The sequence below is a fragment of the Ornithorhynchus anatinus genome, chromosome 2, assembly GCF_004115215.2.
Source record: "Ornithorhynchus anatinus isolate Pmale09 chromosome 2, mOrnAna1.pri.v4, whole genome shotgun sequence".
In the NCBI taxonomy this organism is placed as follows: domain Eukaryota; kingdom Metazoa; phylum Chordata; class Mammalia; order Monotremata; family Ornithorhynchidae; genus Ornithorhynchus; species Ornithorhynchus anatinus.
In genome coordinates this window covers 54,382,816-54,399,495 of record NC_041729.1, presented here as the reverse complement: position 1 = coordinate 54,399,495, position 16,680 = coordinate 54,382,816, and the positions used below count along the sequence as shown (strand labels likewise).

Sequence of the window (16,680 nt, the reverse complement as noted above, 5' to 3'; positions counted from 1 at the left end):
GCGGAACACCTGGGCGAGAGGGATTCACCTGCAGACTCCCTCCCCTTCCCGCCCCCTTCTGCAACAGATGACCTCTCTGCACCTTTTCTTAACCCTTCCCTCCCCGAGCCCTCTCCCATCTCCCCCACCCCATCCGAGAAAGCACTATTCATTCATTCGTTCGCATCTATTGAGCGCTTCCTGGGTGCAGAGCACTGCACTAGGCGCTTGGAAAGGTCAGTACAGCCATAAAGAGAGACGATCCCCCGCCCCCAACGGGCTCCCAGTCCCAGGAGGCAATTTTGGGGATTAAGACGGTGAGCTCCATGGGGGGCAGGGAGCGGCACCCTCCCCCAGCGTCGAGTACAGTGCCCGGCACCTAGTAAGTAGCAAGTCCCAGAATTTGATTTTTCAAAGGGGCGGGCCGAGGCGGGACGAAAGGAGGTGGGTGGGGTTTGAGGGGGTGGCTTTTCTGGTCCGGTGGCAAGTCCCAGTCTCTCCTTGGACCCCCCCACTCCTCCCTGGGAGGTTTGCAGAGTTCCTGCTCCGGACGCTCAGAGCTGGGTGAGGGTCCCCGGGGGTCCCCGGGGGAGGGTCCCGGGCTCAGAGGGTGCCTTCCCCCCGCCCCCCCCCCCCCCCCGCATCGGACCCACCGACCGCAGAGGGCGAGGAAGTAATAATCATTCTGATGGCATTTGTTAAGCGCTTACGATGTGCCCGGCACTGCACTGAGCGCTGGGAGGGCGAGCTCCCCTCGGGGGAAGGGGCTTCAGGGGAAAGGGGTTGGGGGCGCCTAAAGGGCAGGGAGATTGAGTCCGGCGGGGGTCGGGGGCGAGCGCTTTGCGGAGGGTGAGTGCCCTGGGGCGGGGCGGGGGGTCCCGGGGGAGGCGGGCTGAGCCCCCTCGGGACAGGGGCGAAGGGAGGGAGGGAAGGAGGGGCGGGCTCCGTTCCGGACATCGGCCGCCTCCCCCAGCACGGACCCGTCCGGGAAGGGAAGGGACGGGACTGGACGGGAAGGGAACGTGTTCTTCCGAGCGCCCACCCCACCCCGGTTCACACTAAGGGCGTTGCCCCCGCCCAGCCCGGACTCGTCCCCTTCCCTCTCCCCCCCGCCCCAGTCTCCCCCTGGTTCCCTCTATTTTCCTCCTTCCCGCCCCCCCCACCCTCTCCTCTCTCCCCCACCTTCTCTCCCTCCCCTCTCTCTCCCCCCACCTTTTCCTCTCCTCTCTCTTTTCCTCCTCTCTCCCTCCCCCACTCTATCTCCCTCCCCCCAACTCTCTCTCTTCCGTCCCCCACTTTCTCTTCCTCTCCCTCCCTCCCCCACCTTCTTTCTCTCCCTTCCCCCTTCCCCCCACCTTCCCCCCTCCCCGCTCCTCCACTCTCCCCCCCTTCCCCCCTCCTCCTCCCCTTCCCCCCACCTTGTCTCCCTCCCCCTCCCTCTCCCACTTTCTGTCCCTCTCCCCCCCCCTTTGTCCCTCTCCCCCCTCTTTGTCCCTCTCCCCCCTCTTTGTCCCTCTCTCCCCTCTCTCCTCTCTCTCTCCCTCTCTCTCCCCCTCTCTCCCCCCTCCCCCCTCCCCCTCTCCCCCCTACCCCCCTCCCTCTCTCCCCCCTACCCCCCTCCCTCTCTCCCCCTCTCTTCCTCTTTCTCCCTCTTTCCCCCTTTCTCCCTCTTTCCCCCTTTCTCCCTCTTTCCCCCTTTCTCCCTCTTTCCCCCTTTCTCCCTCTTTCTCCCTTTCTCCCTCTTTCTCCCTGTCTCCCCCTCCTCTCTCCCTGTCTCCCCCTCCTCTCTCCCTGTCTCCCCCTCCTCTCTCCCTGTCTCCCCCTCCTCTCTCCCTGTCTCCCTTTTTCTCCCTCTTCCCTCTTTCTCCCTCTCTCCCCCTCCTCTCTCCCTCTCCCTCCCGCCCCATCCCTCCTCTCTCCCTCATGCCCTCCTCTCTCCCTCATGCCCTCCTCTCTCCCTCTGTCCCTCCTCTCTCCCTCTGTCCCTCCTCTCCCTCTGTCCCTCCCCTCCTCCGTCCCCCCCTCTGTCCCCTCTTCTCTGTCCCCGTCCCCGTTGCCTCCCTTTGCCCCCCCTTCTTTGTCCCCCTTCTCTGTCCCCCGTCCCCCCGTCCCCCCATCAATCAATCATATTTACATTCCAAGCACTTAGTATAGTGCTCTGCACACCGTAAGCGCTCGATAAATTTGATTGAATGAATGAATTGCACACTTATGGCATGCAGAGTATTCATTCATTCAATAGTATTGAGCGCTTACTATGTGCAGAACACTGTACCAAGCGCTTGGAATGTACAATTCGGCAACAGAGACAATCCCTGCCTAATGACGGGCTCACTGTATTAAGCGCTTGGGAGAGTACAGTAGAACAATAAACAGATACATTCCCTGCCCACAAGGAGCCAGCAGTCTGGGGGCTGGGGGGCAGATATCAATACAAATAAATTACAGATCTGTACATAAGTGCTGTGGGGCTCTCTCTCTTCTCTCCCTACCCCTTTGCCACCCATCCACCCTGCCCAGGGAAGGGCTAAGCTGGGAACAGATCCCAGAGAAGGAGCCAAGGGATCTGTATTGGTCCAGACCCGCCATGTACCCCCTGCTCCCCATTGCCCTGGCACAGCATCTCCAGGGAGGTTCGAGGTCTCGCCCACCCCCGCCCTGCTCATCCAGGAACCCGGTATGGGACACCAGCTCCAAGGTCCACCCCTGCTCTCCTTTAACCCTAGCAGGGCCTGCCCAGGGCTTCAGAGGGCCGGGACCCCTCAAATCTGAGGGGGTGATTCCTGCTGTGCCTCAGGGGTCCTCTGCAGGTTCACAAGGTCTGACCGGAGGGGACCCCAAGTCCCGACTGCGGGGCCTGGGGGTTACCCCACTTAGGGGAACCCCAGGCGTCTGAGGGCGTATTTCCGCACTCAAAGAACGATTCAGGGGATGGAAGGGGCTCCGGTTGAGAAGGCCAGTGACTGGATGGGCTAAAAGCCCTCCCATCCTGCCCCCTCTGGCTGGTGGCACCGCTGGTCGTTCCGCTTCCCCACCCCAATCTGCCCGATGTTCCTCCTGGAAAATAATAATTGTGGCATTGATAGAGTGCTTACTATGAGCTAGGCACTCTACTAAGCGCTGGGGTTGATACAAGCAAATTGGGTTGGACCAATCCCTGTCCTTCATGGGGCTTACAGTGTTAATCCCCATTTGACAGATGAGATAACTGAGGCCCAGAGAAGTGAAGTGATTTGCCCAAAATCACACAGCTGACAAGCGGCGGAGCTGGGATTAGAACCCATGACCTGTTACTCCCAGGACCGTGCCGTATCTACTACACCGTGACGAATCCCCCAAGTGCCTCCACTCCCCCATCCTTTCGGGATATCTGCTGTTGAACTTGGAGACACAGAAAAATCTGGGTCTCTTGGCATGTGGTTGCTAAAAAACTGACCCATATTTCAGAGGGAACTTTGCACTCCTCTAATGCCAACCTTCTCACTATACCTCAAGCTTATCTTTCTCCAACCTCTCGCCCATGTCCTGCCAATGGCCTGGAACGCTCCCCCCTACCCTCGTCCCATATCTGACAGACAGTTACTCTTTCCCACCCCACCCTGCTTCAAACCCTTATTGATGGCACATCTCCTCCATGAGGTCTTCCCTGATTGAGCCCTCCTTTCCTCTTCTCCTACTCCCTTTTGTGTCATCCTGACTTGCTCCTTTTATTCATTTCCCCTCCCGGCCCCACAGCACTTACGTACAAATCTGTCACTTATTTATATCGCTGTCTGTCTCCTCCTCTGGTCTGTAAGCTCATCGTGGTCAGGAAATTGTTATATTTTATATTGTTCTCGCCCAAGCTCTTTAAACAGCGCTCTGCACACGGTTAGTGCTCAATAAATACGACTGACTGGCTGGAAGGGCTGTGAGGTTGGGGTTTGGGTCAGCTGGGCTGGGCTTGGGATTAGCACCCTTTTCCATGGTAGACTTTGATCCATACAAATGAAAGCCAGAGGTCAAAGATAGAGCTTCTCCAATAAACACACGTGATGGGCCACGGAGAAGTGAAGACAAAAGGGTGCGTTTGAGGAAGTTGGGTGTCAGGGATGGTGGAGGAGGAAGAAATTTGAGCTCCGTGGGGGCTCCGGGACTCTGTTAAGCGAATGCCTTTGAGGAGGACTGAGCATCATTGAGGAGGTGGAGTGGCCCAATTGGCTAGGGGAAAGATCCATCAGTGGTCAGTCCCCTCTGAGCGGGGGGAAGCAGAAGGGATGGGCTGGAACTTCGGCAGCCACGGGAACTCTGCCCAGAGCAATGGGGGCGTGTGGGAGAGGTGAAAGCAGAGGCAGATGACCTTTGGGATTGGGTCCTTCCCAGCTGGAGTGATCACAGGGGTTGGGAACCTTAAGGGGAGTGGTCCCACCTCATCCATGATTTGAGGGGAGTCAGCAGAAATGAGCTGCATTTCTTTGGGGAAGCAGCATGGCCTGGAAGAATAAAGAATAAGTCAGGAGGAAGCAGAAGGGATTGAGAGAAGAGGAAAGGAGGGCTCAGTCAGGGAAGGCCTCATGGATAGAGCATGGGCCTGGAAGTCAGAAGGACCTGGGTTCTAATCCTGCCTCCACCACTTGTCTGTGACCTTGGGCAAGTCACTTTACCTACGAGGTAACTGAGGCCCAGAGAAGTAAAGTGGGGATTAAGAGCATGAGGCCTATGGGGGATAGGGACTCTGTCCAACCTGATTAAGCTTGTATCTACCGCAGCCCTTAGACCAGCGCGTGATACAGAGTAATCCCTTAGCAAATACCATTATGATGATGATTTCAGTTAAAGAGGTCTCAGGCTGGTGTGGGTCAGGACTGATTTGGTTTGAGGGAGGCCACAGAGCGGGTGCGTATTTTGTTTTGTACTTATTCCTCCCAGAGAGTCGAGGAAATGTTTGTTCCTACCAGTTCCAGCCAAGCTTCCTGGGTGCTGGTGGCGGTGGGGAGGTGATGATAATAATAATAATAATAATAATAAAGATGATGGCATTCATCAAGTGCTTCTCCCTTCTAGCCACTTGACTTTTGTCATCGCTACCCCTGCTGCTCTCTCTTTCTTTATTTGTTTCTTTCTTTCTCTTTCTTCAAATCCAGCCAAGGCAGCAAGGGGCTGGGCTCCACTGAGGGGCTGACACTGCATGGCTTCTCTCTTTTTGTTTTCTCTGTTAATAGTACTTGTTAAGTGCTTACTATGTGTCAGGAACTGTACTAAGCTCTGTGGTGGATACAAGCCAATGGAGTTGGAGTCCCTGTCGCACGTGGGGCTCACAGTCTCAATCCCCATTTCACAGATGAGGTGAGTCCAGAGAAGTGAAGTGACTTGTCCTAGCTCACACAGCAGACAAGCGGTGGAGCTGGGATTAGAACACAGGACCTTCTGACTCCCAGGACCACACTCTGTCTACTAGGCCATGCTGCTTCTCTTCCCTCTTCCACAGAAACAATCTTGACTTTCTTCCTGGGGTCTGTGAAAGCAGGGCTAAGGGGATGCGCTACAGGTCTGGCTTTGTTCTCTGAGGCACCGAGAGAGAAAGAGACAGAGATGGACTCTGCAAGGATCTTAGAGCAGGCCTGCTCCATTGGGTCCCCAAATGCCAGCACGGTTTGGTCCTAAGAAGGGGAGCTTAATCAGTTAATCCATCAATGGCACGTGCAGAGCACTGTACTGAGCGCTTGGGAGAGTACAATACAGGAGAAGAATTAGGAGACATATTTCCTGCCTAGAACGAGCTTATCTACTTAAGGAGCCAGTCATTTTGTCACTCCCGTTCCTACTGCTGCTGAGGAACAGCAGCAGGCTAGGCTGGGTCCCTGGAGTCATGGGGACAAGATTCTCTCTGGATTCTTGGGCTCTGCTTCGAGCTAATTTCTGGGAAATCCATCCCAGGGCACTCAAGAGACTTCAGAAATCCCCCCCGAGAGCACTGGCCCTCAGACTTGGGCAAATTCCTCTAAACCAGTGTCGAAAATCAGCTTGTTTACATTGACAGCTGCTCCCTCCTCGCCATTTGACTTGTGTCATCACTGCTCTCTCTTTGTTTCTTTTTCTTTCTTCAGCTCCAACCAGGGCAACAAGAGGCCGAGGTTCAGTGAGGAGCTGACACTCCTTGGCTTCTCTGTGTTTTGTTAGTTAATGGTGTTTGTTAAGCGCTTACTATATGCCAGGTGCTGTTCTAAATGCCGGGGCAGATACAAGTTAATCAGGTTGGACACAGTTCCTGTCCCACGTGGGGCTCACAGTCTTAATCCTCACTTTACAGATTCACAGAGTAACAAAGTGGCTTGCCCAAGGTCACACAGCAGACACGTGGCAGAGCTGGGATTAGAACCTAGGTCCTTCTGACTCTCAGGCCTGTGCTCTATCCCCTAGGCCAGGCTGCTTCTCTGTAGCGCTACGGATAGATACCTGTATCCATAGAACGGTCTGGGGCGAGGGGTTTGCTGCAGCGAATGCCGGATTCCATGTAGACCCTTTTCTCCTCTGTATTTTATGCGGTTGATGGGTAGGCACCAGTGAGGATGCCCTTCTTGTCTGGGGGAACCTTGCCTGTTTGGGGAGATTTGAAATGTACCTGTTTATTGTTCTTTGGTACTCTCCCAATCGCTTAGTACAGTGCTCTGCACACAGTAAGCGTTCAATAAATACGATTGAATGAATGAATAACTGAATGAAACAAAGGACCGAGAGCCGAGAAAGTCTCTGAATATGCCTAAGACCACAGGGATGCCATACCTGGTCACCCTGCACCATGGCCTAGTGGATAGAGCATGGGCCTAGGAATCGGTAGAACCTGGGTTCTAATCCCGGCTCCTACGTTTGTCCGCTGTGTGCTGTGTGCGAGCTTGGGAAAATCACTTACCTTCCCTGGGCCTCAGTTACCTCATCTGCCAAATGGGGCCTAAGACTGAGAGGGACGGCCTCCAACCCAATTTACTTGTATCTACCCAGTGTTTAGTACAGTTTCTGGCATATAATAGGCACTTAACAAATACCACAATTATTATTATTGTCCTCCGGCCCCAACAGTGGCCAAAGGAGGCCTGGGGAAACCGTGTGGTATGGTGGTCCAGGATTCTCCCTTCCCTCTCTCTCCCCCTCCACACCTCAAACTGTTGATGTTTATCCCGATGCAGAGGGACCATTGTCTAACACTCCCAACTCCCCCCCACCCCGCCCCGGCCCTCTAGTTACCCACCGTGGATTGCCCACCTGTTTACCCGTCCCTCCAGAGAGGAGGCAAAGCAGAAACCAGGGGATTGAGGTATAGAAGAACAGGGGATTTGGTACCTCGACAGTGTAAGACAAAAAAGACTGTAAGCTTATCCTCTAGACTCTAAGGTCATTCTCGGCAGGGAACACGTGTGCTAATTCTGTTGTATTATACTCTCCCAAGGGCTTAGTATAGCACTCTGCACATAGTAAATGCTCAGTCAATACCACTGACTGAGGAAAGACAGGCTGTGCTCACCCTAATTAATAATAATGATAATAATAATGTTGGTATTTGTTAAGCGCTTACTATGTGCAGAGCACTGTTCTAAGCACTGGGGTAGATACAGGGCAATCAGGTTGTCCCACGTGAGGCTCACCATCTAATTGCCCATTTTACAGTTGAGGTAACTGAGGCACAGAGAAATTAAGTGACTTGCTCACAGTCACACAGCTGACAAGTGGCAGAGCCGGAATTCAAGCCCATGACCTCTGACTCACAAGCCCGCGCTCTTTCCACTGAGGCACGCTGCTTCACAATTAATTAGGACTGGGCCTGAGAGAGCTCAACTGCCCAGTGGACTCTGTACAAGCCCCACGTGGGACAGGGATCGGGTCTGAGCTGACCGTATCGTATCCATCCGGGCACTTAGTAAAGTGCCTGGCTCAGAGCAAGCGCTTAGCAAATAGCAAGAGGCCACACCCCCTTTCATGACCACTGACTGTGACCCACGGATCTCCGGGGTGACAGCACTATGGAAACTGGACCTGCAGCTGCGTTTGGGTTGGAGCATTAGGGCCTGAAGTGACCTCTTCAAGGACCCCAGGCAGCCCTTTCCAGTTGAAATTTCCTTTCCAGAGGCCTCTCCTCCCACTGTACTTCCATTCCCGCTTTCTCAGAGGGAGCGGCTTCCCTAGACAACACCCCCCCAGGGAGCTCTCTCTGGGGTGATTTCGGAATCCACTTCCGGACCTGGGCCGGAGTGGATCTTAACCGTCTGCTGTGAGCGGTGACTGTGAGGGGCAGCTGGGCGGGCCTGATTCTGAGCCGGGAAGCCGACCCTCCTGCCTCGCCACCTTCTCTCCCGGAGTCCCCGGAGCCAGGTCTGTCTTGGGCTTCCAGGAATTGCTGCCTTTAATGCTAACGAGGCAGCTCAGGGGGTTTCAAGCATGGTGGGCTGTGGGGAGGAGGAGGAAGATGGGAAGGAAAGCTGCCGTTCCCAGGGGCCCAAGGGAGGGTGTTAGCAGAGGGAAGGAGGTGCTGGACTGGATTTCCCTCTGCTCTTGAAGCCACCTTGTCTTTCCACCCTTTTCCCCCTTCTCTCCCCCGATTCCCCCCTCTTTTCTTCCTTCCCCCTCCCCCCTTTCCTCCCCCACCCTTTCTCCCCCTTCCCACCACCTCTTCCTCTCCCCCCCTAACCCTTTGGAGGTCATGTGTCTGGCTTCCCCTGCATCACCAACCCTTTACCCTGTCTGAGTCATTCAAATAGCAACCCTATTGGGAGCCCCAGACTGAGGAGGGGGCTTCCCCATGCCCGTGGGTAGACTCTGCAGCTCTGAGCGGCTCGGTCCATTCCAGCTCACGGGTATCTAAAACAGCCCCGGCCGCGGCTGCGTTTCTGTCCCTGGGCTTTCTTTACCGTACCCATGTCGGAATGTGTTTTTCTTTTTACTTACTAAATACTTAGTAATAGGTTAGTAGGTGAGGGTCAGGTGAGTAATAACAACTGTGGTGTTTTTTTGAATGGTATTAACTGCTTGCTGTTCTCCAGGCATTTTTCTAAGCCCTGGGGTAGATACAAGCTAATCGGGTTGGGTCTAGGCCACCTCCCACATGGGACTCACAGTCTTAATTCCCATTTTACAGGTGAAGTAACTTCTCTGTGCCTCCGTTAAGAGACTTACCCTAGGTTACCCAGCAGGCGAATGGCTTGTTGAGCGCTTACAATGGGCCAAGCACTGTACTAAGCACTTGGGCAGATGCAAATTGATCCAGTCAGACGCAGTCCCTGTCTCACAGTCTAAGTAGGAGGGAGAAAGGGTATTTAATCCTCGTTTTACAGATAAGGAACCTGCCACACCCTCTAGGCTCAGTTCTCTTGCCCTACTCAATGTGCATCAATCGATCGATCAAACAATGGTAGTTATTGAGCACATACTGAGTGTAGAACACTATACTGAGCACTTGGGAGAGTGCCATACAAGGGAATTGGTAGACATGTTCCCTTCCCACAGTGAGCTCACAGTATAGAGGGAGCTCATTATTTTCAGCACAGACCCTTCTACTCTGTCCTTCTGGGCCTGGGGCTCCCTCCATGGCTTAGTGGAAAAAGCACAGGCTTGGGAGTTGGTCATGGGTTCTAAACCTGAATCTGCCACTTGTCAGCTGTGTGACTTTGGGCAAGCCACTTCACTTCTCTGTGCCTCAGTTCCCTCATTTGTAAAATGGGGATTAAGATTGTGAGCCCCAGGTGGGACAACCTGCTAACCGTGTATCTACCCTAGCTCTTAGAACAGTGCTTGGCACACAGTTAGCACTTAAATACCATCATTATTATTATTAGTCCCTTAGACCATCCCTCTCACAACACTCCTAAAATCACATCGCTTCCTCCCCCATCCACTCTCCCTTCTGCGTTGCCGAAGCACTTGTGTTTGAACCCCTTAAGCACTTTGATTTTCACCCCACTCCCGCAGCATTTCTCTACATATCCATCGGTAATTTAATGTCCATCTCCCCCTCTAAACTGTAAGCTTCTTGTGGGAAGGGATGGTGTCTACCTAATATAATGTGCTTAGTGCAGTGTGCTCTGCACATAGTGGGCACTCAATAAATGCCATTGATTGATGACAACCCTCAAGACAGGAACCATCCCAGGGGTAGGAGGGGAGGACAAGAGTCGCCTTCTAAACTGTAAGCTTGTGGGCAGAGAATGTGTCTGTTATATTGTTATAGCGATCTCTCCCAAGCGCTTAGTACAGTGCTCTGCACACACTAAGCATTCAATAAATATGATTGACTCAGAAGAAGAGGAAGGAGAGACTTAGGCCCCATTATGAATCTTTGTCACTAGGGAGGGGGTGAGGGGAAGCAAGCAGGTTCAGGTAGTGGGACGAACCCTTAGACAAGCATGGCATAGTGGACAGAGTATGGGCCTGGGACTCAGAGAGTCATGGGTTCTAACCCCGCTCTGCAACTTGTCTGCCGTGTGACCTTGGTCAAGTCACTTCACTTCTTTGGATCTCAGTTTCCTCCTCTGTAAAATGGGGGTTGAGCCTGTGAGCCCCACATGGGACAGGGATTGTGTCCAACTCGATTTGTTTGTATCCACACCAGTGCTTAGTACAGTGCTGGGCACCTAGTAAGTGCTTAACAAATTACCATCATCATCACGCACCTTGCGGACCCCCGAGCTGGAGGGTGGGCCAGGCCTGGGCCCACCGCAGGGTGAAGTGGAAGGGAGGAAGTGGCTCAGCGCACACTTAGCTGCGTTTTATGGTCAGGTTTCGTGATCCAGTTCTGGAAGCAAACCGGCGGCCCGTGTCTTTCCACTGCTGCCTTTAGGACACCATGGCAAGATGCCAGCTGACCATAGGCTCCCCTCACTGCTGGGAGCTGGGGGAGGAGGGGCACCGCTTTAAATGCAGGCCTTGCTGAGAGGCAGGTTAGCAAAAATTTGAAATTGGTGGGGGAAAAGGAAGGGTAGGTCGTGAGTCTTTCCCAGTTGGTGGGCTGGTCCCTAGGGTACAGTCGGTGAGCCTCCGGGGCCCCTTGCCACCCAGGAGCCTGGTTTGGGGAACCGACTGAAGGATGATTTGTGGTGGCTTTGCTACTGGGGACCCCCACGACCACTGGGGTGGGAAGCAGAGGAGAGGGCTAGGCCAAGCATTTTTGTGAGGAACCCTATCTCTGTGCCAACTGAGGGACCGGACATCTGAACTCAGTCCTCAGAGAAGAGGCCTCACAGAAACCACGCCGGGTTCTCCCCACTGTCTCGGCTCCCCTTCCTCCAAATCAATCAGCTGCATTGATCGAGTGCCTATGGTGTGCAGAGCACTGTACTACGTGCTCGAGAGAGTAGCGGCAGAAAATACGCTCCTTGACCTCAAGGAGTGGCCTCTCTAAGGACCTTGCTAATTGAGGTGGAGTTCTGTCTCAGGAGATCCAGCCTGCCTCAGAGACCTGCTCCTTCAGAATATCCATGCCTGATACTGCACTCTCTCTCTCTCTCTCTCTCTCTCTCTCTCTCTCTCTCACAGGACCCGAGACTATGATCAAGCAGCAGCCCCCAGCCTCACAGCCGGTCTCAGGTAGCTCATCCTGTCTCTCCCTACCAGCCCTTGACTTTCTCCTCCCTTCCAGCGACCACCGTTCCAATCCCTGCGAGTCAAATGCCCAGAGGCCGAGGCCTGGGGTGATTAGGGGAGCCCCGTGGATGAGGGGGCTGGTTATCTGAACACCGAGGACATGTCCGCTGTGGTGGGGAGGATTCCTATCTAGACATCTTCAGCTATCAAATGACCAGAGGGGGAGACGTGTGGGGGGTGGGACCCGGAATCCCCAGTCTGATTTCCCGCAGCTTCCAATGGCCCCGGTCCCTCGGGCTCCATGCTTGTGAGGAAAAGTCATGTCCGAGTTGTCTTCTCTGAATGGGAAGCAAGGTTGACTTCAGGTCAGAATCGAGGGCTTGAGTCCACCCTGGGGGCCTGGGGAAATGTTGGGAGTCGGATAGGGCATCCTTCGCTCCAGCCTCGCCAAACCTGACCTTTGTTAGAGTGGCCAAGCCCTGGTGGGGTTTGATCCATGTCCGGCCTGGGTCCTGGGCCTTATATACCCCCTTGTCTCTTCCCTCCAGGTGGTCAGATGCAGGGCCCCAGTGCCCCCCCTGGTTTCTACCCACCTCCACCACCGTACCAAGCAGACCCTGGCCAGGATGCACCAGGCTTCAATCCCGCCCAGACGGGTGAGTTCTATAGATAGAAGGGGAAGACTGAGACTTCTCCTTCTAAGGGTTGGGCACTGAGCTAGAGAGGAGTGGGCCGAAATCAACCAGATCATGAAGGCGGTGAAATGCAGGGTGGGTGGCCAGGGCCAAAACAGAATGGTTCCCTCCGATAATCATACATCACCAGGGTGAGGAGACTGCCCACTGAAGAGCGCAGGCTCAGTCAGTCAATTGTATTTATTGAGTGCTTATTGTGTGCAGAGCACTGTACTAAGCTCTTGAGAGAGGAGATATAACAGTAGAACAGACACATTCCCTGCCCATAACAAGCTTACAGTCTAGAGTGGGAGACAGACATTAATGGAAATAAATTACAGATATGGACATAAGTGCTGTGGGGCTAGGATGGGGGGAGAACAAAGTGAGCAAGTCAGGGCGATGCAGAAGGGAGAAGGAGAAGAGGAAAAAAGAGCTCAGTCAGGGAAGGCCTCTTGGAGGAGAAGTCCTTCAAAAAGGCTTTGAAGTAGGGGAGAGTAATTGTCTGTCAGATAGGAGGGAGGGAGTTCCAGGCCAGAGGCAGGATGTGGGCGAGAGGTTGGTGGTGAGATAGATGAGATCGAGGTACATGAGAAAGTTGGTATTAGAGGTTCAGAACAGACAAAGATTCACGCCTTGAGCTTGGGAAAGTGAGTCTACGGCATTCGTGACTACCAGAAGTGACATTTCCAAAAGGATCAGCCTTCTGCCTCTCTCTAGCTCTCCCCATTTTGGGCGTGAGGAGAACTGTTGGCCCTCGGGAGGGAGTGTTCCCTAGGGGAAAGAGCATAGGACTTTGAGTGAGGAGACACCTGTTCCAGCAACCTTTGGCAAGTCTCTTGATCTCTCTCATTCAGCTTCCTCATTTATGAAATAGGGATAATTTTTAATGGTAAGTGCTTACTATGTGCCATGCACTGTATTAAGTGCTGGGGTAGATACAAGATAATCAGGTCTGGGCACAGTCCATGTCCCACTTGAGGTTTAAAATCTCAGTCCCCATTTGACAGATGAGGGAAATGAGGCACAGAGAAGTGATTTGCTTTGCCCAAAGCCACAGAGCAGACATGTGGCAGAGCTGGGATTAGAACCCCTACAGAAATGTCTGTTCTCCCACTGTCAGACTGAACCCCGGTGCGGAACAGGGACTAGGTCCAATTGATGATCTTGTTTCTACCTCAGCACTTTGAACAGTGCTTGAGACATGGTAAGCACTTAACCACTACCATCATTATTTGAACGTGATATGCTTACAGTCCTCCAGACTGTAAACTCCTTGTGGGTTCAGAATGTATTCATTCATTTATTCATTCAATCATGTTTATTGAGTGCTTACTGTGTGCAAACCGCTATACTAAACGCTTGGGAGAGTACATTATAGCAATAAACAGACACATTCCCTGCTCGCAACAAATGTTACCTACCAATTCTGTTATACTGTACTCTCCCAAGTACTTAGAACGGTGCTATGTACACAAAGTGCTCAAATACCATTGATTAATGGACTGATTGGACTAACCCCTGGCTCCTTCTTCCTTCCCCCCACGGTTGCCTGGGGCCCGAGGTGGAGATCCGGACCCAGAACCCCGCTCGTTCATGCTCTACTTGCCTGTGCTTTCCTGTTTTTCCGTGTCCGTGCCCACAGTGGTGATGATTGATCCCGCACCGGCCGTCATCGTGGGGCAGGTTTTCTCAGATGTCCCGGCCCGGGTCACGTGCCCTTCCTGCCACCAGTCCGTGGTGACCCGGATCGTCCGTCACGTGGGCCTCATGGCGTGGCTCATCAGTGGAGGCCTCTGCCTGGTCGGGTGAGTGACGTCCTATCCCAGCCGGCTCCCTGGTGGTGCGCTGTGGTCTCCAGAACAGGGGGTGGAGGGGCAGGGAGCGGGGAAGGATCAGCAAGCCGGGCTCGTCTAGAGCAGGGAGCCCTGAGACTAGAGGGAAAACTGCTGTCCTTAGATGATGTTGCTTTCAAGCCTCAAGTCTGCCTCAATAGAGACAAGCATCGTGTCAGCCGTCTTGGAGCCCTCACAAGGCCAGGGGAGGGTAGTGTAGTGGAGGAAACTGGTCCTCTCCTCTTGCCGTGAGCCTCCGGTTCTGGAGCTGGACAGGCCCCGGGATAGAGACTCCCACGCGGCTCACCTCGGGAGAGGCCCTGCTTCCTATACTACCACATCTCCACCTCGGGCCATCGGAGTTGCATCAGAAAAGCCGGAATCATCCGTCTCATCTTATCGAGGGAAAAGTTAAGGCAGAGAAGCTGAGAGGGTCACCTGACAGATCAGCATGGGGTGTGGTCAAGCTCCGGCCTGTCCCAGACCCCCCCCCCCCCGGTCTGACCCCTGAACTAGAGAGTACGACTGTGTGCCGACCACTGTACTGAGTGCTTCGATGGGAGGGTCCGATCGAGGCTCTAGGCCCGATCTCCATCCTCGAGGGGTCCCACCTACCAGGAAGATGGCTCCTCCATCTCCTTGTAGTCCCCTGCGAGGAAGATGGCTCCTCCATCTCCTTTCAGGGGACTACAGAGGGTGGACTCCGACCCCGCAGACCGGGGCCTTCCGGCCCCTTGAGCCCCTCGGCACAGGCAGACGGGAGAGGGTGGAGAAGCAACCAGTGAGACGGGCGGGGTGCAGCTGACCTGTGGGTATCCGGTTTCAGATGCTGGCTGGGCTGCTGCCTCATTCCCTTCTGCGTGGACAGCTGCCAGGATGTGGATCACTTCTGCCCCAACTGCCAGCATCTGATCTACCGCTACAAGCGGATGTGAGCGGCCTGGACCGGAGGGAGACCCAGGGCGAGGGTATGGGGCGGGGCGGGACACAGATGTGTATATTTTTCAATAGAGTAAAACCCAGAGATGTGAAGACTGAAGTCTGTGTGCCCGTCTCGGTTCTGGCTCTGACCTGCTCCTATCTGCCCCACCCCAGGGCCTGGGGCGTCTGTCTCCACCGCTTCCATTCCATTCATTGAATAGTATTTAGTAAGCGCTCACTGTCTGCAAAGCACTGTGCTAAGCGCTTGGGAGAGTACAATATAACAACAGATACATTCCTGCCCACAACAAGCTCACAGTCTAGAGGGGGAGACGGATGTTAATAATAAATAAATAGATAAATCAATTACAGATATATACAGAAATAGACATAGGTGCTGTGGGGATGGGAGGGAGGAGGAGGAATGAAGGAGCAAGTAAGAATGGTGTAGAAGGGAGTGGAAGAAGAGAATTTAGTCAGAGAAGGCTTCTTGGAGATGTGTAGGCTTCTTGGAGGAGATTTATTGAGCACTTACTGTGTGCAGAGCACTGTACTAAGCAAAGCACTTGGGAGAGTATACTGTGACAGTGAACATACATTCCCTGCTCACAGTGAGTTTACAATCTAGAGGAGGGGCTTACAGTCTAGAGGTGGGGGGAGGGCCCTGGGGGCTGAGGTCTTGGTCAGTCTGGGCGGCCCAGAACTGACTCGGCTGGGCTACTTGGGGAGGTCCTCTCAGTGGCCTTTTTTCTGGGAGAGAAAATGAGGGAAGTCGGTTGGGCCTGACCCCGCAATGAGCCCAGCTGAACCAGAAGTGACCTCCCTGACACGGAGCATGGGTACCTTGGGAATGCTGGGACTACAATTCCCAGCAGCCTATGTCCCCTCCCCTGTCCTCCACCATGGGTGGCTTGGGTTTGTCTTGGGGCTCTTGGACACCGCTTTTAGGGGCGGCCCTAGGCTCGTTGCTAGATTCCCAGCCACTGCCAAGTTCCTTGCTCTGTCCGTAGATGCTAATGGCCAAAGCATGACCTAGTGGATAGAGCACCAGCCTGGGAGTCGGAAGGACCTGGGTCCCGGCTCTGCCTCTTGTCTGCAGTGTGACCTCGGGCAAGTCGCTTCACTTCTCTGGGCCTCAGTTACCTCAACTGTAAAATGGGGGTTAAAACTGTGAGCCCCATGTGAGGCAGGGACTGTGTCCAAACTAATTAACTTGTATCTACCCCAGCACTGAGAACAGTTCCTGGCACACAGTAAGTACTTAACAAATACCATTAAAAAAAACAAACTGTTGCTCTTCCTAGCCAGGGTGGAAAGGACGGGCTTCCTGCACAGATGATTCATTCATTCATTCAATCGCATTATTTGAGTGCTTACTGTTTGCAGAGCACTGTACTAAGGACTTAGGGGAATACAATACAATAATAAATGCATTCTCTGCCCACGACAAATTTATAGTCTAGAGGAGAGGAGAAAAGACATTAATATAAATAAATTACAGATCTGTACATAAGTGCTGTGGGGCTGGGAAGGGGGAAGAACAAAAGGAGCAAGTCAGGGCGACTCAGAAGGGAGTGGGAGAAGAGGAAAGTTGGGGGCTCAGTCAGGGAAGGCCTCCTGGAGGAGTTGTGTGTGCCTTCAATAAGGTTTCGAGGAGAGGGGAGAGTAACTGTCCGATTTGATGGGAGCCCCCTGCTCCTCACTGCCGGCCTGGCGTGGGAGTA

At 53.8% G+C, this 16,680-nt stretch overlaps 1 protein-coding gene across 1 annotated transcript; it reads left to right on the top strand.

Annotated features, from left to right (window-relative positions):
- The first annotated feature begins 453 nt into the window (after positions 1 to 453).
- On the top strand, positions 454 to 15,074 carry LITAFD (LITAF domain containing). The gene is made up of 5 exons (XM_029048470.2): positions 454 to 543; positions 11,479 to 11,529; positions 12,075 to 12,182; positions 13,846 to 14,008; positions 14,862 to 15,074. The coding sequence occupies exons 2-5, from the start codon at positions 11,490 to 11,492 to the stop codon at positions 14,968 to 14,970; spliced, it is 420 nt and encodes a 139-aa protein (XP_028904303.1). The 5' UTR covers positions 454 to 543; positions 11,479 to 11,489; the 3' UTR covers positions 14,971 to 15,074.
- The last annotated feature ends 1,606 nt before the right edge of the window (positions 15,075 to 16,680 follow it).